Source organism: Capra hircus, unplaced genomic scaffold (genome assembly GCF_001704415.2).
Source record: "Capra hircus breed San Clemente unplaced genomic scaffold, ASM170441v1, whole genome shotgun sequence".
Lineage (NCBI taxonomy): Eukaryota > Metazoa > Chordata > Mammalia > Artiodactyla > Bovidae > Capra > Capra hircus.
The window spans coordinates 75,915-99,080 of NW_017190142.1; the positions used below are offsets into that span (position 1 = coordinate 75,915).

The 23,166-nt window shown below is 43.9% G+C and overlaps 1 protein-coding gene across 1 annotated transcript in view; it reads left to right on the forward strand.

Annotated features, from left to right (window-relative positions):
* LOC108634816 overlaps positions 1 to 10,871 on the forward strand; it is a 56,287-nt gene extending 45,416 nt beyond the window's left edge. The window contains exon 3 of the mRNA XM_018045091.1: positions 10,666 to 10,871. Within this exon, the coding sequence (XP_017900580.1) occupies positions 10,666 to 10,742 (77 nt within the window). The 3' untranslated portion in view covers positions 10,743 to 10,871. The remainder of the gene's footprint in view (positions 1 to 10,665) is intronic.
* Positions 10,872 to 23,166: the final 12,295 nt, after the last annotated feature.

Genomic DNA, 23,166 nt, shown 5'->3' on the forward strand with positions numbered 1-23,166 from the left:
TTTCCGATTTTGAGTCAAAGAGGCATTGGGCATATTTATTGAATGTCAACACAGAGGCAGTTGGGAGTCAATTGGAAGTTCCAGTTCAGCTGGAGTTTAGAAGTGGGAGATGGGGCATCTGAAACTATTCCCTTCTTTCACCATAAAGACAGAAAGCTTGAGATGGAGCTTGAACTAGACTTTTCTCTGCTAGACAGAGCAGACTACACTCTGCGTTGGGAGAGTCCTCCACAGCCTCTGCATATCCACCTCACTGCAGAGAAGATCCCTTTCTTTTATCTCACAGCTGACAAAGCATTTTCACGTCTCATTCCCATTCCAGAAGTGTGTGCATTACTGTGTGGGGACCCAGTGTGAGTTCCTTCGTGAGGTTTCTTGGCACAGGCTGTGTGCCCCTCCCCATCAGCCAAAGTTTACACTATAAATATCTGGATGGGGTGAAAAGCAAAGCCAGACCTCCAACCTGGGGCTGGTCCACTGGAGGCTGAGCCAAGGGTGTGTTGTTGATACAGAAGATAGTTCTCTCCCAAGAGTTTACTGAAGGGGATTATTTTTGCTGGGTCAGGTTTTCCAGCTTTATTCAAGAGACTGAAGACAGGCGGGGGAAGCAGGATGGGTGTGGATATGGGCTAGCAGGGAGGAGAGACTTGTTTTTCTCTCTTCTTCTGACCAGTAATCCAATAATAGCTGCCATTTATTGAGTGCTTTCTCTGTGTTGTGTGCTGTATGTATGTTATCTCATTTAATCCTCATGACAGCTTGGCAAAATATTGCCCTCCCATTTTACAGCTGAGGAAACAGGCTCAGAGAGAACCTACCCAAGGTCACTTACCTAGGGAATGGTGAAGTCAGGATTTTCTGACAATCCCTGTGCTGTATGCTAGACATGCAGCTGTGAACAAGGGCAGGTCACTGCCTTCAGCAGCTTCAGCAGCCATGGGAGTATGTGTTACAGACAAGTATGCAGGCAGGGATAGAACAGGGTGGCACATACTGTGATGGAGAAGAAATTGATGCTATGGGAGCACAGAGGAGGGGCATCCCTCACAGCCATGGGCAGGAGGTGGGGAGGCAACAAAGGCTTTCCAGAGGAAGTAATGACTGCGCTGGATCTGGAGGAGGAGCAGGAGTCAGCCTAGTGAAAGCCATGGTAGGAAAAAAATGATCCAATAGAAAGCATAGTTTTGAAAAGGGCCTGATCAAGAGAGAACACAGTGCTTTGAGAAGCCATTGAGCGTGGTTGAGTATGGCTGGAGCAGGCTGAGAGATGAGACCTAGGAGCTAGGCAGGGACTATGTGGTAGAGTGCCCCGGGAGCCACGGAGAGGAGTTTGGATTTCACTCTAGGAGTGATGAGGAGTCTGCAGAGGGCTTTATGCTGGACAGTAATGAGATCTGATTGGCATTCCCTTTGGCTCAGTCTGGTCGCTGGTGTGGAGAATGGTTTATAAGGGATCAAGAGTGAAAGTGGGCATATCACAATGGTGACTTAGCTTGGGGTGAGAGAACCAAGGAAGACAGATTTGGGGCTTATATCTCAGGTAGAGCTGATAGCACTTCCTGGTGGGTTTGAAGTAGGAGGAGAGAAGGAGGGAGGAGTCAAGTCAGGTCAGTTAGGCTCCACAGACCTCAGCTTTTCTTCTCTCCCCAAAGAGGCTGAAGTTGAGGGCTTCCTACAGCCAAACTGGAGGTCTGGCATCTTGGAACTCTCTGGGAAACAAGTGTGTTCTTGTGTGAACACCTTATATACTTATAAGTGGTGGCTCAGACGGTAAAGCGTCTGCCTGCAGTGCAGGAGACCTGGGTTCGATCCCTGAGTTGGGAAGATCCCCTGGAGAAGGAAACGGCAACCCACTCCAGTACTCTAGCCTGGAAAATTCCATGGACTGAGAGGCTCCTCGGAGCCTGGTAGGCTACAGTCCATGGGGTCGCAAAGAGTTGGACATGACTGAGCGATTTCACTTTACTTTACTTTATATACTTATATACCTTATTTGCCCAGCACTGCTTGAGTGCTTTAGAAATATTTGCTTATTTAGTTCTCATTGTTGTTGTTTTAGTCACTAAATCGTGTTTGACTCTTTGCGAGCCCACGGACTGCATAACTCTCATAACAACTGTTTTTTATTGTCTCGGTTTTCCAGATATGGAAACTGGGGCACAGAGAGACAGGTAACTGGACCAAGGTCATAGAGCTTTAGGTTAGTGGCAGAGCTGGGATTCAAACTCAAGTAGCTTCACTCTGGGGTTCTCTGCTGCCTCTTCTGTGGAGTCATTCATTCATGTATTTGTTCACACATTCAGTATTTTCCTCAGGAATTATTGAGGGTATAATATGTGCTAGAAACCAGACCCAGTCTCTCCTCAGGGAGCTCATAGTCCCATGGAGGAGGCAGATAATAGCCAAATAATTACAGACAAATGTAGACACGCTAGGGGAGCCTATATAATAAGGGATTTGACAGGGAAGTCAGAGAAGGCTTCTCTGAGGGAGATGAGATGAAATATGAAGGATGAATAGGAGTTAATTAGCAAATAAGGGAAGGAAGAGACAGAAGAAAGAGCATATGCATGACTCTGTGGTGGAAGGGAACACAGTGTATTCAGGTGGCTGGAGGAATGAGAGGCACACATGCGAGGGAGACCTGAAGCCCTCACACAGGCGAGGCCTGCAGGCCTCTTTTAGTCTTGCCCTTGAATGTTTCCAAGCAGGGGATGACATGTTCACATTATGAACTGATCCCTCTGATCACTGTAGCTTCAGTGTTGTGATTGCTTAGGAGGAGACCAGTCCAGGGGTAATTGCCACAGTCCAGTGGAGAGATCTAGAGTGGTGGTTTAGACTTAGGTGATAACTTAGGGGCCACAGAATGATTCAAGAGCTACTGAGGAAGAAAAATCAATAGAATCTGGGGACAGACTGAGTGTGAGGATTAAAGAGATAGAGAAGGAGACGTCCAGAAAGGCTCCCAGTGATCTGTCTTGCACATCCTTGTAGATAGAGGGTTATATTCTGGAGAACCCAGAAAATGGGGTTTTATGAAGAATGATCATGCCTTCAGTTTGGGGCATGTTAATTTTGAGTTGCCATTGAACCATCCAAGAGTAGGGAGCAAGTAAGCAGCAGGCTATTCAGCTATGTGGACTTCGAGTTTAGAGGAGAGGGCTGAGTGGATTCAGAGGTGCTCTGGAGCTGGCTCTCATTAGCTCTTGCAAGCCGGTTGTTTAAATACTGAGCAATTTTGCAAGCTGGTTATCAAACCATTGGTTACTTCAGATTGGTTATAATGAAAGTGTTTATAGCAAGGAAGGAAGTTGGCAAATGCTACATATTAGTATCCCCTCCCCTACCCCTGTCCCAACTAGTTTAGCAGAACACCAGTGGTTGAAGTCCACATATAGAGATGCCCAGCTGTGATTGTGAGAGGATCGTAGAGGGATGCAGTACAGTGTGAAGCCTAGGACCAAGCCTTGGTGAATGGCGAGATTTGGGTAGAAAATGATGAGCTCACAAAAGAGACTAAAACAGAGTCGTCATCTGGCTTCACATTCACATCTGTCTTATCTTTTCCAGCTCTACTACTGCCACCTTGGTTGGAGCCCATATTGTTTCACATCTGGGCTGTTCAAATAATCTTCACACCATTATTTTCATTTCTCAAGTCTTACTCAAATGTCTCTTATAGCTTTTCTGCTAACTGGATAATGGGGTAAGTAAAATAATTTGATTGGAGCAGGGTGTGAATTTTGTAGAAGAGTGTGGGTTTTAAAGCATTCACTCCCATTCTGTCACTTGCTAGCTCTGTGAATTGAGCAAGATTTCTGATCTCTCTGAGCTTCAGTTTCTTCATGGGTAAAATGGGGCTAGTATTACCCATCTTGCTCCAGAGTTGTGAGACTCCATGGAAACTACACATGTGATCAGGCACCCAGAACAGGGCCTTTCTTTTCTATGTGCATTGTCAGTGGAAAGGTTGCCAAGAATTTTCCCATATGGTAGCTGGTCTCAACAGGAAAACTTACTAGAGACTTGATGCTGCTGCTGCTGCTAAGTCGCTCAGTCGTGTCCGACTCTTAGTGACCCCATGGACTGCAGCCTAACAAGCTCCTCTGTCCATGGGATTTTCCAGGCAAGAGTACTAGAGTGGGGGTGCCATTGCCTTCTCTGACTAGAGACTTGAGGACTTGGCAAACCTCCATCCTCAGCTTCAGACCCTTCACCTAGGCACCTAACTTCCCTCACTCCCCTTGTTTTCTGTTCCAACTCCTCCTTCCCTTTCATTCTGACAAAATTAAATGATGGCCCCTTTATCTGCTCTCTTTTGTCCCATTGCTCAGCCTTCTCACATACCAGGAGTGAAGGATTCCTGTCCCTTGCCGCTCACCAGATCTCTTCCTCTTCTCACTCAAGCTGGCCCTTGACTCTTGGTCCTCCAAGAAGCTTTCTTTGGCCGTGAGCCTCCCTTCCTAACCTTGTCCTCCAGATACACTTATCCTTTGCTCTCAGAAACAGGCCAAAAGGACAGGGATGAACTGTACTAAATGTTAAGGGACACAATTCCCGAGCACTTTTCTTGTGCTCTGAAGAAGACTGCAGTGGGGCTGGGAGGCATGGGCGCTTGCTTGTTGGCAGTGGGGCTGTTTACCACATCCTTGATGTTTTGAAGATGAAAAGGAACTGAGGAAACTAATATTTATTGAATGCCTACTAGATTCCTGGCCTCATGCTAAGAGCCTTCATAAGTTGCATCATTCCTTGTCACAACAACCTTGAGAGATGGTGATGCAATCCCAGTTATCTGTAGTTTCCTTGCTTCCCCGTGAGCTCTGTGAGGATGTGGGACGTGCCGTCTTCATTTTTGCATCTGACAGAACAATATTGTCCTCAGTAGAAGTCTGTCCTCAATAAATGCTTGTTAAGTTGCACTGTGCTGAGGCCTAGGAGATCATGGATTTAGGATTTTACCTACTTGTGTGGCTTTGGGTAAGTGATTTCATTTTTCTGAGCCTCAGTTTCCTCTTGGATAAAGTGGGAATAATGAGACCTCCAAGGCAGGGGATAGTGAGAATGTATAGGTAGCTCTGCAAACTTCAGTGTGTGCTTTGTGTACTGTGCTAAGTTGCTTCAACCTTGAGATGAACTCTTTGAGAGTTCAACTCTTTGAGATGTCCAACTCTTTGAGACCTCTATGGACTTTAGCCTGCCAGGCTCCTCTATCCATGGGATTCTCCAGGCAAGAATATTAGAGTGGGCTGCCAAGCCCTGCTCCAGTGAATCTTCCTGGCCCAGGGATTGAACTCACGTCCTTTATGTCTCCTGCATTGGTAGATGGATTCTTTACCGCTAGCACCACCTTCAGAGTGCCATCCAAATGTGGGGGAAGTGTTCACCTGTCTTCCAAGACAAGCTTTTATTTACTTGGTGTCTAGGCCTGTAGTTCAGTTCCCAAATGCAACTTGGTGCTCATCTTTCATAAAATTTTCACTCTTCTGGGCTAAAAATGAGAAAAATGATGATGTGATTTTTCATGAAGTCAAATGCATTCAGTTTTTTAAATTCCAAAATTGTCATTCCAACATTTTTATGTTAAAACATCCTCTTGTTTATGAAATTTCTTTTTGAAGATTTGTTGATGTGGACCATTTTAAAAGTCTACTGAGTTTGTTACAATATTGCTGTTGTTTTATGTCTTGTGTTTTTGGCCCTAAGGCCTGTGGGATCTCAGGTCCCTGACCAGGGATTGAACCCACACCCCCTGCATCGTAAGGCGAAGTCTTAACCACTAAATCTCCAGGGAAGTCCCGTATTAAATCTTGATTATATTAAATAGAAGTTTAAAAAATGCCTTCACTTGTTCAAATAAAATGTTAGCACTGCTCTGTCAGAGCCCCTGTGACAGAGATCATTCAGGGTGCTGAGAGAGAGGACCCTTGGCTGGGCTTAGCTGAGAAAGGCTTTGGGATAGGTTTCTGGGAGTAGAGGAGATCTGAGAAGATTTAGCAGAGTATGTTAGGTGACGAAAGGAGAGAAAGTTATAAACCAGGGATTGGGCCAGAATGAACCCAAAAGGCTATGGGAACCTGCACAGTCTGGGTACCACCCAGTAGCTTAACACCTCTGAACTTCCCTGGCTGGAGGTATTAGGATGGAGGAGTGAGTTGCTTTGTCCCAGACTTGCTTGGCTCACATTTAGGGATATAAAACTCCAGGTCACTGCACCAGGCAATAACAAGTTTTCTCACCCCAGCCCAAAGGTGACTGCTCCTTGTCGTTTACTCAGATAATCACTGCCACACTTGCATCAGATCTCCAACTTGCCTTCAAACTTGGTGTACTCTCCACCCCCACTGCTACTTGGGAAAAACAAGAGTCATTTAGCCCTGCCTGCAAGCAAGAAGGCCAAGATCCCACAGCCTGAGTGTGCAAGCTCATTGGAGAATCAGAATCCCTCCTCCACTTCCATACACCAAGCCACACACAGGGAGCAGAGACCAGGGATGGGGGGCTGTTTATTTCTTTTTTTCCAGGATGCCACATTGCAGACCTGGGGATTGGGGAGGGGTCAGCACACTTCCCCATGTCCTGCTGTGTGACCTGTGGCCTCTCCAGATGACACCACTTGCCTACCGTCCAGCAGCAGGAGGCCTCAGGTGGCCAGGAGGATCAGGCCATCCACAGGGGCAGAGAACAGACAGCATGCTCACCTGAGCATGCGCTTTGGCATTCCAAGTGGTGGATCTGGATTATTCATTTCTTGAATTTCTGCAGACCTCTCCTCCATCCATCAGAGTATTTTTTTCCACCTGGAATCCTTTGGCCAGTAGGTGTAGCCACTAGTTTGTCCAGCCAGGGATGTATGCCAGATGCCTGCTGTCTGCCCAGCTGGCTCAGGCAAGAGGCAAAGGCTAGCTTCCAGAGGAAGAGGCAGGCAAGGAGGAGAGGCTGAAGAGCTGCAGCAGCAGCGGCCAGTCCCAATGCCCAGCCAGACCAGCAGCAGACAGCATTCCCAGCTCCCCGTTCAGGGCAGGTTGCCATGGTATTTTGCCTGATGGTGCAGTGGGACTGGAAACAGAGCAGAGCAGTTAGTGAGCCCTGAGGGTAGAGAATTGGGGGAGGGGTTTAAAAAGTGGAGGAGAACTGGACTTTTTGCTCCAGTTCCAGCTGGAGTTTGCATTAGAAACTAGGTGGCTGCTACAGGGAGACATCTTTGTGTCCGTCTGCCCCCAGGGATTCCTGCCACTCTAAGTGCCCAGCAGTGGCACGTGCTTTACAGCTTCCTAAGGGCCTGGGTGAGCATGTGTGCCACAGTTCTGCTCCTACCTGCAACATGGTGGGGTCCTTCTTGTGGCTTATAAGCTCTCCCCATCCATGTGACCTGACTTGCATAGCCCTGTCATTCCCGCACTAAGCCATTTGGCCTTTCACATCCTCTTGATTTCTGGCATATCCGGTCATTGGGCAGCAGCCTGTAGCATGGTCGGGAGAGGGGTTAATGCTCATTTTGATGGTAGCATTCAAGTTGAGTCCAGAGTCCTGAGCTTGGTATTCAAAGACTTCAACAATTCATCCTTTACAATGTTTTCAGTTGTATTTGTGTGTTTGACATCTCACAGACACCAATGTGGTGTGAAATTCTATTTGCCAGTTGCTAATTTCCAACTCTATGGGTCTAAATATATTTGGATGATCAATATTTGGTATACTAATCAGTCTTTTGTGGTCACATGTCCAAGTCTTTCTTGCACTGACAGCCTGTGTAAACCAATTTGCTCAGATTTTAGATGTAAAGCTGACACAAAGCTCTGCTATAAGAAAAAGAGCCTTAAGGGGCTGGATTATTCCATGTCCCTTCTCTTCATCTGTCTTTATTACTAGGCAGGCACATTCTTTTTGTGTGTGTGATAAAACATACATAACATATAATGTACCATTTTAAGTGCTTTTAAGTGTACAATTCAGTGGCATTGAATACATTCAGTGTTTGTGTATCTGTTTCCAGAAAAATTTTATCTTCCAAAACTGAAACTCTACCCACTAAACAGTAACACTCCATTTCCTCCTCCCCTCAACCTCTTATAAACCACTATTGTACTTTCTGACTTGATGAATTTAGCTCTTCTGTGTACCTCATATAAGTGGAACCATACAACACATGTCCTTTTGTGTCTGACATTTATTTTCCTGTTTAACTTTATTTATTTTTTTAATTGAAGGATAATTGCTTTACAAAATTTTGTTGTTTTCTGTCAAACCTCAACATGAATCAGCCATCATTTCAGTTCAGTCGCTCAGTCATGTCCGACTCTTTGTGACCCCATGAACTGCAGCACGCCAGGCCTCCCTGTCCATCACCAACTCCTGGAGTCCACCCAAACCCATGTCCATCGAGTTGGTGATGCCATCCAACCATCTCATCCTCTGTCGTCCCCTTCTCCTCCTGCCCTCAATCCTTCCCAGCATCAGGGTCTTTTCCAATGAATCAGCTCTTCGCATCAGGTGGCCAAAGTATTGGAGTTTCAGCTTCAACATCAGTCCTTCCAATGAACATCCAGGACTGATCTCCTTTAGGATGGACAGGTCAGCCATAGATATACACTTATCCCCTCCCTTTTGAACCTCCCTCCCAACTCCCTCCGCATCCCACCCCTCTAGGTTGATACAGAGTGCCTGTTTGAGCTTCCTGAGCCATACAGCAAATTCCTGTTAGCTATCTACTTTATGTATGGTAATGTAAGTTTCCATGTTACTCCAATAAGAAAATCACTCGAGTAGATTGACATAGCCACTATCATGTAAGAATTAAAGATTTTAAAATTAAAAAAATAAAACCACAATATTGTAAAGTAATTATCCTCCAATTAAAATAAATTAATTTAAAAAAATAAAAGATAAAAAAAAAACTAGGAATAAAGCTACCATATGACCCAACAATCCCAACTACTGGGCATATTCCCTGAGAAAATCATAACTGAAAAAGACATGTACCCCAGTGTTCCTTGCAGCACTATTTACAATAGCTGGAACATGGAAGCAACCTAGAGGTCCATTCAGAGATGAATGGGTTAAGAAGCTGTGGTATGTATATACAATGGAATATTACTCAACCATAAAAAGGAATGCATTTGAGTCAGTTCTAATGAGGTGGATAATGATACAGAGTGTATCTAATGATACAGAGTGAAGTAAGTCAGAGAGAGAAAAACAAATATCGTATATTAACACATATATGTCGAATCTAGAAAGATAGTACTGATGAAGCTATTTGGAGGGCAGCAATGGAGATGCAGACACAGAAAACAGATTTATGGACACAGAGGGGGAAGGAGAGAGTGGGACAAATGGAGGGAGTAGCGTGGAAACATGTACGCTACCATATGTAAAATGGATAGCCAGTGGGAATTTGCTGTATGGCTCAGGGAGCTCAAACCAGTGCTCTGTGACAACCTAGTGGGATGTTGTGGGAGGTGGGAGGGAGGTTCAAGAGGGAGGGGACATATGTACACCTATGGCTGATTCATGTTGGTGTATGGCAGAAACCAACACAATATTGTAAAGCAGTTATCCTCCAATTACAAATAAATAAATTAAAAAAGAAAATTGCTTGAATTTGCTTTTTGTCTAACATCATTTCCCTAGTCTTAGATAGATATAAACAGCCAGTAATAAGTCATTAGTGAAAAAACATAATGTGAGAATGTGCGTTAAAATGATGTCTAACATAACCACATTTATGAAGAATGTATTCCAGTATCAAACAGCAAAGGTCAACAATGCAAAACCATGATTACTTTTGTACCACCATAATAGCATTATTGTAGCATGTGTCAGAATTTCCTTCCTTTTAAAGACTGAATAATATTCCACAGTGTGTGTATACCACACTGTGTTTATCCTTTGCTGGGTACTTGAATTGCTTCCACTTCTTGCCTATTGTGAATAATGCTGCTTTGAACATGGGTGTGCAAATATCTGTTTTTGAGTCCCTGTTTTCAATTCTTTGGGGATATTTTTGAGGACACCCCCCCCCAAACAGTTCTCAACAGTGGCTGTATCACTTCACATTGCCACCAGTGATCCACTGCAAGAGTTCCAGTTTCTCTACACCTTCACCAACACTTAACATTTTTTACCTTAAAAAAAAAAAATAGCTACCCTAATGGGTGTAAAGTGGTACCTCGTTGTGATTTGGAATTTCATTTCCCTAATGACTAGTCATGTTGAGCATCTTTTCATGTGTTGGACAGGTAAGTTTTTGGCTTGCCTATGGTGGTTTAGTTGCTAAGTCGTGTCTGACTTTTGCAACCGCATGGACTGGGAACCTATCAGGCTCCTCTGTTCATGGGATTCTCCAGGCAAGAATACTGGAGTGGGTAGCCATTTCCTTCTCCAGTGTATCTTCTCTATGAGACTGTGCATTTAGCTTTGATTTTCAGGCACACTTGGAAGTTGAACATGCCCATTGTTTTGTAGGTTAGAATTACCTTGACTTAAAGAAGTCTTTGTTGTACAGTCAGTTACCACTGTACTCTCCACACACTTTGACGACCGCAAGCCTGCAGCCAGTGAGTCCTGCAGTCTTCAACTCTGACCATGGTTGTAGACCTAGACTTCCCCAACTCTAGATGTCTCTGATTCTCTGTTTTCTATGATCTCTGGCCCATATAGTCCCACCTACCGTGACAGCCAGCCAGCCATCCTGGAGAGGAAGAGACTCAGGGATTGGAGAAGAAGAGAAAAGGTAGGAAGTGGCAGATTTCTTTGAACACATTATCTGGTTAAAAGAGTAGACAAATCTCTTCTTCCTTCCATGCAAAAAGCCTATTTGTGTTTGTCAATCAAGTAGTTCTGTGCCTTTCTTGAAACCCGCTTGATCCCTATTAGCATAAGGTGAAGAATAGAAAAAAATAGATCTATAGAGGGTAGCTATCAAAATGCCAAAATTTGTCACTAAAGATGTTGTCCATGAGCTTCCTTTGCTATGTGATTTCTGAATGAATGTAAAGACCTGGTGACCCTCATAAAAACAGAAGAACAAAAAGGAAACCCCTTTTTGAGTGTTTCCAGGTGGAGAAGGGATGCATTTTTTCAGTTTTATCTTCCTCCTGGAATCCTGGCACTGACTCTGCTGTTCACAGTATGCCAGGTGGCCTCAGGGTGGGGGAGCTGGTCCTAGCCCACCTGAGGACCAGACCTACATCTGGCATTCTCAACAGGAAATTTATAAAATACTAGAGAAGAGGAAGAAGGAAATCATTGTAAAAATACAATTGTTGTGGCTGTTCAGTCACCCAGTTGTGTCCAACTCTGCAACCCCAGGGTCTGCAGCACACCAGGCTTCCCTGTCCCTCACCATCTCCCAAAGTTTGCCCAAGTTCATGTCCATTGCATCAGTGATGCCATTTGTGATCCCCTTCAGGGATCACTGCCTTGTCGTGGCAAAGGGCTTGCATAATTCAGTGAAGCTATGAGCCATGCTGTGTAGGGCCACCCATGATGGATGGGTCATAGTGGAGAGTTCTGACAAAACAAGATCCACTGGAGTAGGGAATGGCAAACCACCCCAGTATACTTGCCGTGAGAACCTTATGAACTGTATAAAAAGACAAAAAATACAATTAGCAACCTATTAAATAAACAAGTTTCCTGAGTGCAGGTTTTGGATCTGATAGGGATGCAATCTGAACCAGCAAGAGCCAGGGCACTGCAGCTGCTCCCTCACCTGCTGGCCTTCTGGCCTAGCTCTCTGCCTATCCCCAAGGGGTAGGTACCATCTAACTTCCCATAATCTGAAAGGAGATTCCAGGGCAAGACCCAAAGACACCATGTTCCAAGTCAGCTGTTCATCAGAACCTTCCCACTCCAGCATGGTTTTCTGTTTGAGCAGAAGCTCAGCTGCCAGGAGTATCTTGGAGGAGGCTTCATCCTCAAGGCAATCATCTTGTTCTTTAGAGTTAACTTCCCAAAATGAGCCTGTCTTGCTCTGGGAGTAGGGGTACAGTTCATGCTTTAAGATGGGACATGAATAAATATTTTTATTTTAATAGCAATGTGTTTGTTTTCATGGTTTCCTTTAATTTAGCACACTCTATAGTGGCTTTCCAATTTACATGACTGATGCACAATTTCTTTGAGTGAAAGAGTGAGAAATTTAAAGGAAAATATGTGTTAAATAATAGTTCAGGTTGTATGTGGCTAACAATAAAAATTGAGAAGGTAACCCACAGGTGACTGGAGATTGGGACACACTGCCTTAGAGTGACCTGCCTTTCTAAAAAGAACCTTATGAGCAGACAGTTGCCAGGATTGTGTGACAGGATTCACCAGCATTTGGTTCTGGGAGCCTTCCCATTTCTGGATCTCCGGTGACTGGCAAACCTAGAACAGATTTATTAATCAATTACATCTATTAGATCTACTAATAGTCTCCTCAATGTGCATGGATAACTAGGCCATTGACTATGTTTTGTTTTCTCATTAGCTTCCTCTAATGCTTTCCTTGCTGAAATTCAGGGAGGAAGTGGTGGTGATTGAACCTCAGATTACTCTGCTTTGGTTGAATCTCTTCCCTTTTAATAGTTTACCTCCCAACCCCTGCCTAGACTCTCCGGAAAGAAGATTTTTCTAATCTTTTCCTTTTTTAATATACATGATCCCACTAGTGCTTATCCTCCTAAAACATGACATGGGACACATTCTTAAACATTGTTTGGCCTAAAGAAATCTATGCTTGGCTTGGATGCTTTTGCTCACGAGATGACATTTTGTGCCATTGTGTCATGGGCATCCCCTGGCAGCCATTCTAGGCACAAGGGGAAGGAACTGAGGAAGCTAGCATCTATTGAGTCCCTCCCAGGAGCCAGGCACCACACTGGGCTTCCATCTAATTGAGCTCTTTGAATTCTCCTGCCAGTCCATCAAGTATTCTTTGATACTTGAGGAAACTGAGGCTCAGAGAAGCTCAGTAATTTGCCCCAGATTCCTTGACTCACATGAGCTTTGCACTGCCTCCATAGGGGCCTGCCCTATTCTGCCCCATGCATGCTGCTGCCGCTGCTGTTGGGAAGACTAACAAAAGGTCTCAGCACAAGGGCTTTCTCTTTTGCCTGCAACAACAATGAGCTGGAGGGGGAAAACAGTTGATTAAAGTTGAATTTGTTCTAGTGGGAAACTGGCAAGAGCACCTCTGGAGAGCCTCAGGCTCAGCCCCTGACAGGCTGGGCCCGGCAGGCTGTCAGGATGTAGCCTGGAGCCTGTCTTCCCTTCCAGGCCCTCCCTTTATCTTCCTGCTCTCTCTCACTGCCTTCTGCTCCCTGACCTTACTGCCCCCTCCATGGGAGCTGGAAAGCAAGCTACTCCGAAGGAAATGGCTTTTGTTATTTAACCTGGACAAACGTCTCCTTGTGCCTTCTCTGGAAATCTACTCATGGCTGGGACTGGGGTCACCCTAATGTTGTTTGTTTATTTTGTTGGGGGCCTAAAAGCAAAGCAAAGGAAGCTTCTTACATACATCATTGGCTTGGTCCCCACTTCCATTCCAAGAACTAATTTTAACCCAATTCTTTAATTAAATTTATTTATTGAAGTATAGTTGATTTACACTGTTGTACAGCAAACTTATACAGTATAACTGTACAGTAAAGTAATTCAGTTGTTTTCTTGTTGGTGTTAAGTTGTGTATGACTCTTTGTGACCCCGTGACAGTAGCATGCCAGGCTTGTCTGTCCTCTTCTGTCTCCTGGAGTTTGTTCAAATTGTGTCCATTGAGTTGCTGATGCTATATAACCATCTCATCTTCTGCCGCCCCCTTCTCCTTTTACTTTCAATCTTTCCCCATATCAGGGTCTTTCCCAATGAGTCGGCTCTTCGCATAATGTGGCCAAAGTATTGGAGCTTCAGGTTCAACATCAGTCCTTCCAATGAATATTCAGAGTTGATCTTCTTTAGGATTGACTGGTTTGATCTCCTTGGTGTCCAAAGGACTCTCAAGAGTCTTCTCCAGCACCACAGTTTGGAAGCATCAATTCTTTGGAGCTCAGCTTTCTTTATGGTCTGACTCTGACATCCATACATGACTACTGGAAAAACCATAGCTTTGACTATACAGACATTTGTTGGCAAAGTGATGTCTCTGCTTTTTAATACACTGTCTAGGTTTGTCAAAGCTTTCCTTCCAAGGAGCAAGTGTCCTTTAATTTCATGGTTGTCACCGTCTGCAGTGTTTTTTGAGCCCAAGAAAATAAAATCTGTCACGACTTCCACTTCTTCCTCTTCTATTTGCCATGAAGTGTGGGACCAGATGCCATGGTCTTAGTTTGTTGAATGTTGAGTTTTAAACCAACTTTTTCACTCTCCTCTTTCAACCTTATCAAGAGGCTCTTTAGTTTCGTCATCTGCATATCTCAGGTTGTATGCTGGTCATATGAATTAAATTCACCCATTTCCATCCATTTTAGTTCACCGAATCCTAAAATGTCAATGTTCATTCTTACCATCTCCTGCTTGACCATGTCCAATTTACCTTGATTCATCAACCTGACATTCCATGTTCCTATGCAATATTGTTCTTTATACCATCAGACTTTCACCACTAGACACATCCACAACTGGGCATTGTTTGAACTTTGGTCCAGCCACTTCATTCTTTCTAGAGCTATTAGTAATTCCCCTCTGCTCTCCCCAGTAGCATACTGGACATCTTCTGACCTGGAGGGCTCATATTCCAGTGTCATATCTTTTTGCCTTTTTATGCTATTCATGAGATTCTCCAAGCAAGAATACTGGAGTGGATTGCCATTTCAGTTATATATACATTGTTTTTATATTTTCCTTTTCTTTTTGTAATTGAGATATAATTGACATATAACATTGTATTGGTTATATGTACAACCAGTGTTAGAGGTACAACCTAATGATTCAGCATTTGTATATATTGCAAAATGATCACCACAATAAGTCTAGTTAACATCTGCTGCTGCTGCTGCTGCTATTAACATCTACCATTATTCTTATAAAACATAGGTGATAAATACACAGACCCTTAGCCTGGCATTGAAAGCTATCAACAAGTGGGTCCCAAGCTTCATTCCCAGTCTTGTCATCCACTATTTCCTTACATAATCCTCATTTGCCTGCTGACCAAAATACCCATCATGGCCCAAAGACCCATGGCTTTCTGGCCTCTTTGCTCTTCCTGCCTCTACCTATTAAGCAGCTTCATGGAGTAGTAAGAAGGGTTAGATCTGTAACCCTGGGTTGAATGTCGTACCTCCCAGGCTCATTCCCCCATGAGGTTCAGGTTCCTTGTCTCTAAAATGAGGATTATGCTACAGCCCACCTACCTTTTATTTATTTATTTATTTTACTTTATTATTACTATTTTTAATATAAATTTATTTATTTTAATTGGAGGTTAATTACTTTACAATATTTTATTGGTTTTTCCATATATTAACATGAATATATATGGAATTTAGAATGATGGTAACGATAACCCTGTATGCGAGACAGCAAAAGAGGCACAGATGTATAGTTCATTCTTTTGGACTCTGTGGGAGAGGGAGAGGGTGGGATGATTTGGGAGAATGGCATTGAAACGTGTAATATCATATATGAAACAAATCACCAGTCCAGGTTTGATGCATGATACTGGGTGCTTGGGGCTGGTGCACTGGGATGACCCAGAGGGATGGTACGGGGAGGCAGGAGGGAGGGGGGTTCATGTATACCACCTACCTTTTAAAATGGTTGTATGATGAGACAGAATTATATGAAAACCTCTTTGGAAAAGGTAAGTGAAAGAAAATGTTAGTCCGTCAGACATGTCCAACTCTTTGCGACCCCATGGACTGTCACCCACCAGGCTCCTCTGTCCAGGCAAGAATACTAGAGTGGGTTCCCATGCCCTTCTCCAAGGGATCTCCCCAACCCAGGGATCAAACCTGCATCTCAGTCCGCTCCATTGGCAGGCAGATTCTATACCACTAGTGCCACCTAGGAATCCCTTAAGTGTCCAGGAGTGCCCCTGGGAAGCCCCTAAGTGTCCTAAGGTAGGACTGGCAAAGATACGATATGTATGACTACATCCCTCCAGCCCCCACCTGCCTACCCATGGATTACATGACAAACTGGTTTGGGCACATTTTCCTGCTGAACCTAGATACAGCCTCAGAATCCTTCTCAACACAGTACCCCAAGCAGTTACTGTCAGTCAGTCAGAGTTGCCAACAAGCTGAAATCTATTTGCCACCCTTCTAGAAAACTGTTCAATGGAGGTGTAGGGAAGGATTCAGACAGCAGTGCATTGAAGTGTCTGAGAAATGAAAAGGTCAAGGTGGTGAAGAAAAAAAGAGATCTTAAGAAGTTTAGCAGTGAAGGAATAGAACCCACGTCTTCTTCATTGCAGGTGGATTCTTCACCATCTGAGCCACCAGGGAATTTGTAAAACACCATCTACATGCCATTTCATGTTGTTAAGGGACAATGACTTATCTTTTAGGACTCAGCTCTATGCTGCAATCCTATGAAAGCTCCCACGCGGCCCTGGGTGAAAGCGAGCGCACTCTTTCTGTAATGCTCCAGAGCCTTCATGGCGTGCATCACATTTTGCCCACTGTGTCCCAGGCTGAGAGCGCACGTGGAGATCGGAGAAGTGGCTTAAGCATCTTCATTTTCCAAAAGGCCCAACCTTGCACATAGGCACATTCTCAAAAAGTATTTGTTGAACTGGGGAAAAGAAGAAAGAAAAAGCCAATTCTGCAGCTTGGAAGCTAATCTTAGGTACCACATATATGTCCCTCAGGGAGCTGTGAGGTGAGGGAAGATGACATGGAGTGGAAGTGAGATAGCTATAGGTGATAGCATTCTTTTGAATGACTTAACTAGTTTTATCATTCATCTGGTGAAGAACTCATCTGTCAGTGAAGGAGACACAAGAGATGTGGGTTCGATCCCTGGGTAGGGAATATCCCCTGGAGAAGAAAATGCCAACCTGTTCCAGTATTCATGCCTGGAAAATCCCATAGACAGAAGATCCTGGTGGACTCTACAGTCCATGGGGTCTCAAAGAGTCAGACATGACTGAGTGTGTATGCACGTATGCATGTATTGACTCCTAAATTTTTTGAATTTTCATTCAATTCGAGCTACAGGTTTCCTGAGAATCTTTAGGGAGAAAGAATTCAGAAGAGTTAGTTCTGCGCCTATCCCTGACTGGCTGCCATGTCACCCAGGGGTGAGCCAAAGAACAGGATACAGCCTGAGGACAGTGCTGCGTGGGCCCCATACTCTGCAGCCACTGAGGAGCAGAGAGGAGCCTCAGGCTTTCAGGGGCCCAGATACAACAACTTCCAAGAAAGCTGCCTGTAGTGCCTCCATGAAACAAAGTGGAAGGAATACTGATCGTGAACAACAAAGCTGCTTTGTAGCTTCATTAGCATTATTCAGGCCCTGCAAAGTTCTTCATGAGGTACATTTGACTGCCAGTAAATTACACATATTTAAAGGCTGATGAGTTTTGATATATATATGCACACATAAACTCATCATGATGATTAAGATAATGAACATTTCCATTGTCGCCAAATTTCTTCTTGTTGGTCACCTTTAATCTTTCTTCACAGCCTAAGTTGAGGGAAAGAACATAGGTCTATCGGTGATGAGCTCTTCTTAAGTTAGGAAACTCTTAGAAGCAGTGGCTTTGGCTTTTGGGTACTGGGGCCAGTAGCCCCTCAAAAGTCGGTTCTTCACAAAAGCTAGTTTTTGTTGTGCTTGTTAGAGGGATATTCGTCAGGTACTGTTTTGTTTGGGTGACCTGAGGCAGGCTTTACTCTCTCTGGGCTTCAGTTTTTCTGTCATTATAATGAGATGGTTGGACAAGATCTAAGGTTCCTATCATTACAGGACATTTCTATGACAATCTTTTCTAAATAGCAATTTTTCAAAGAACTGTATAAAAGAAGTGGAATCGCTCTTCTTTGTTTTCTCATGCCTTAAATTACATTCTGGCAGGTTCCTGGCTGATGACTGGAGTGCTGCAGGATTTTGAGTGGGTTATTAATCCTATTTTACAGATGAGGAAACTGAAGCTCAGAAAGGAGAGATAATCTGCTCATAGTTAATAAATAGTTAAGCTGAGATGTGAATCCAGCCCTGACTCCTAATGCAGCGCTCTGGGCACTGCTCCATACTCCATTCAAAGATAATATTCTTTTTTTTTTTTCTAGTTTTTTATTTTTTAAATTTTAAAATCTTTAATTCTTACATGCATTCCCAAACATGAACCCCCCTCCCACCTCCCTCCCCATAACATCTCTCTGGGTCATCCCCATGCACCAGCCCCAAGCATGCTGTATCCTGCGTCAGACATAGACTGGCGATTCAATTCTTCCATGATAGTATACATGTTAGAATGCATAAATGCTTAATTCTTTCCATGTTGCTTCGACGAGTTAGGGTCCTTGAACCCAGCAGATAGTGCTGCTTTCCTCCTGGCTCAGTGTGGGGCCATAGCTCACCTCTGCAGGCCTCTGGTGGGGATAAGGAGCAAAAGAATGGGCTCCCCTGCCCTCCTAAATCACCAGATCAAGCCATAGAATAGGAGACTTATATTTTCTTAGACTAGAGGTTTCCAGAAAGCAGAAACTCTCTGGGCATGTAATTCACTGTATGCAGTCTCCTCCGACCATGTGTGGGGCAAATGTTCAGTAACCCTTGGAGAGGGGTGCATGGTGGGAAAGGATGGAAATATTGGAATTAGGAAGGAGCTCTATCTGGGACTCTCTGTCTCATTTGTTGCCCCAAGGGTACAACCCTCCAAGGGGGCCTGGTATGGGCTGGAGTGGAGTAGTGCTGGGCTGAGCTGCACAGTCACTTCGGAACAAGCACATGCTCCTGACAGCTGCATCTTTTATAGCTCCCTAGAGGAAGGGAGGAGGGCGAGTTATTTCCCCTCCTTTTAGAGACCACCCCCCTGCATACTTCACCCAGGGTTAAGTGGGAAAAGAGTACCTTGGGGACACTTCTCAGCTAAGGGGAACATGAAGTGGTAGTAGTGTCCCAACAGGCCCAGGGTGTCTAATTCCTGAGTATTCAGCAAGTACCTAAAATTGGTGGTAGGTAAATATTTGTTGACTAAATGAATGAACTCTTACTCCATGGCAGGCACTGTGGGGGGTACAGAGGTGAACTGGCCCCTATCCCTGACTATAATAAAGAAGGAGGAATAAGACAAACACATAAATAACCATTACACATGACAGAATGTGATAAATGCCTTAGGAGAGGAACAATGAAGAGATGGAGAAGAGAGAGGCTCACATCTGGCAGTGGTGGGGGAAGGGGCTCCAGAGAAAACTTCCTGCTTGAGGTGACATTCAAGCTGATCTTGAATAGGCACTAGGATTTCTATAGTGGATCATGAATGTTTATGTGCTGGGGGTGGGGAGCCAGGGTAAGCTGCATTCCAGGCCCCAGCAGCAGGCTTAGGGCCAGAAAGCTCCCTGAGGATATCCTCAGAGAGCTCAGAGAACTGCAAATCACTGCTAATCCCAGAGTCTCAGTAGAGCTGAGGAGTTGAACACCCCTTTCCCATCACACCTTCATCTGAGCCCCCAAGTAGCCAAATGGATTTAGCTGGACCCTTGGCTAGCCCAAGCCGGAAGTAGTGGCCAATCCTGATGGTCTGGTAATAGTTTTCTCATAAAAGTTTTCCTTCCCAGCTCATCACATTGCTAGAAACAATAAAGGTCCTGGGTTGGGAGAAAGCCACACAGGGAATAACAGTTGCTGGCTCAATTCATCCATCATTTATATGTCTGAGATAGGCCATTGTTGGGCAGCAGTGGGGCCGACTGGGGACAGGGGAAGAGACCATCATGTTTTATGAGGTTGCTCACTGGGCTGTCCCCAGACTACAGAGTGAGGAGTTAGATAGCAACATTCCTAGTTGTGTTATCCGTAGGCATGTGCCTGGAAAGATAATCCAGCCCTTTCTCTGCTCTCTGCCTTTTCCCCTGTTTCCTAATTTGTGTCTAAAGGAAGTTAGCTGCTATTAAGTGGTAAACTGAATAGTTTCACTTGACATGGGACAGGATGTTGGATTCAATTCAGCAGACGCTTTCGAATATAGTATCTCATTGAGTCTTCGAAACAACTTTATAAAGTAGGAGTTGTTTTCACTTTGCAGAAGCTGAGTTTAAGTGACCTGCCAAGGGCACACAGCTAGGAAAGTGAACTTTGAGCTCAGGTCTCCTAACTTCTCTCAGCTGCAGAGGCTAAAGGCTAAGAGTCATCAAACTAATTACAAATATAAAAATCCAGGGACTGTACAAAGGGAAAAAAAGGGTAAATGCAAGAGTTAGGCAAGTACCAGGCCACAGTGTGCCTCCATGGAGAATAAATTGATCAATGATGGAATAGAAAACTGAAGACTTCAATTCCAGAATGGAGAGGTCTAGAAGGTGCCAAAGGATAACGAAGAAGGTGGAAATGGAGCCTCTGGGTTTTCACCTGCCCACAGTTCTACAGCTATACAGCCACAGCTCTGTTCATCTCCTCAAGACTGGGAAGTTGGCCAAGGGTAGCCCCCAGAGAGGAGCCATTTACCCTAAGCAATTTTAATCCACAAATATGTATTGCCTGTACAAGAGTCAGGGCTAGTATATTTGTGGAATATATTTATACCAAAAATGTAGCCTGCTCTTAATTATTTTTAGCAGTTTTATTGAGGTGTAATTTATATACCATAAAATTCTCCTACTTAAAGTGTACAGTTCAAAGGTTCTTACTATATTTAAAGAGTTGTGTAACCATCACCACAGGCATTTTTAAAATACTTTCATTACCCTTAAAATAAATACTGTACCCTTTAGCCATCACTCCCAACCCCTCACCCTCCCCTACCCCTCCCCTCGCCAGTACCAGGCAATGATTTACTCTGCTTCCTACCTCTCTGGATTTGCCCGTTCAGGGTATTTCAAATAAATAATATTATATAATATGTCTTCTTTTGTAAATGGCTTCTTTCACTTAGCATAAGGTTTCTGAGATTCATCCATGATGTTGGATGTATTAGTATTTCATTCCTTTATTTTTGCTGAAAGATATTCAATTATATGGATATATAATTTGAAGACCTTTGAATTGGCAAGTTTTTGCATGGATATATGTTGTCAATTCTCTTTGAACCTAGGAGTGGAATTTCTGGGTTATGTGGTAACTCTTTCAGGGAACTGCCAAACTGTTTTCCAAAGTGGCTGTGCCATTTCTCTGTCTCCTTTTCAGTACATGCTACTGAGTTTTGTTTTAATTATAACCATCCCTGTGGGCATTGTTACAGTGGAAGTGAAAAATAAAAATAGATTTAAGGGACTAGATCTGATAGATAGAGTGCCTGATGAACTATGGACAAAGGTTCGTGACATTGTACAGGAGACAGGGATTAAGACCATCCCCAAGAAAAAGAAATGCAAAAAAGCAAAATGGCTGTCTGAGGAGGCCTTACAAATACCTGTGAGAACATGAGAAGTGAAAAGCAAAGGAGAAAAGGAAAGATATACCCATTTAAATGCAGAGTTCCAAAGAATAGCAAGGAGAGATAAGAAAGCCTTCCTCAGTGATCAATGCAAAGAAATAGAGGAAAAAATAGAATTGGAAAGACTAGAGATTCCTTCAAGAAAATTAGAGATACTAAGGGAACATTTCATGCAAACATGAGCTCAATAAAGGTCAGAAATGCTATGGACCTAACAGAAGCAGAAGATATTAAGAAGAGGTGGCAAGAATACACCAAAGAACCATACAAAAAAGATCTTAATGATCCAGATAATCACAATGGTGTGATCACTCACCTAGAGCCAGACATCCTGCAATGTGAAGTCAAGTGGGCCTTAGGAACCATCACTATGAACAAAGCTAGTGGAGGTAATGGAATTCCAGTTGAGCTATTTCAAATCCTAAAAGATGATGCTATGAAAATGCTGCACTCAATATGCCAGCAAATTTGGAAAACTCAGCAGTGGCCACAGGACTGGAAAAGGTCAGTTTTCATTCCAATCCCAAAGAAAGGCAATGCCAAAGAATGCTCAAACTACCACACAATTGCACTCATCTCACACGCTAGTAAAGTAATGCTCAAAATTCTCCAAGCCAGGCTTCAACAGTACGTGAACCGTGAACTTCCAGATGTTCAAGCTGGTTTTAGCAAAAGCAGAGGAACCAGAGATCAAATTGCCAACATCTGCTGGATCATCAAAAAAGCAAGAGAGTTCCAGAAAAGCATCTGTGTCTGCTTTATTGACTATGTGTGGATCACCACAAACTGTAGAACATTCTGAAAGAGATGGGAATACCAGACCACCTGACCTGCCTCTTGAGAAATCTTTATGCAGGTCAAGAAGCAACAGTTAGAACTGGACATGGAACAACAGACTGGTTCCAAATAGGAAAAGGAGTATTTCAAGGGTGTATATTGTCTCTCTGCTTATTTAACTTATATGCAGAATACATCATGAGAAACGCTGGACTGGATGAAGCACAGGCTGGAATCAAGATTGCCAGGAGAAATATTGATAACAGATATGCAGATGACACCACCCTTATTGCAGAAAGCGAAGAACTAAAGAGCCTCTTGATGAAAGTGAAAGGGGAGAGTGAAAAAGTTGGCTTCAAGTTCAACATTCAGAAAACTAAGATCATGGCATCTGGTCCCATCGCTTCATGGCGAATAGATGGGGAAACAGTGGCAGACTATTTTCTTGGGCTCCAAAATCACTGCAGATGGTGACTGCAGCCATGAAATTAAAAGATGCTTACTCCTTGGAAGAAAAACTATGACCAACCTAGACAGAATATTAAAAGGCAGAGACATTACTTTGCCAACAAAGGTCCCTCCAGGCAAGGTTATGGTTTTTCCAGAGTTGGAGTATAAAGAAAGCTGAGGTCCAAAGAATTGATGCTTTTGAACTGTGGTGTTGGAGAAGACTCTTGACAATCCCTTGGACTGCAAGGAGATCCAACCAGTCCATTCTAAAGGAGATCAGTCCTGAATGTTCATTGGAAGGACTGATGTTGAAGCTGAAACTTCAATACTTTTGGCCACGTGATGTGAAGAACTGACTCATTGGAAAAGACCCTGATGCTGGGAGGGATTGGGGGCAGGAGGAGAAGGGG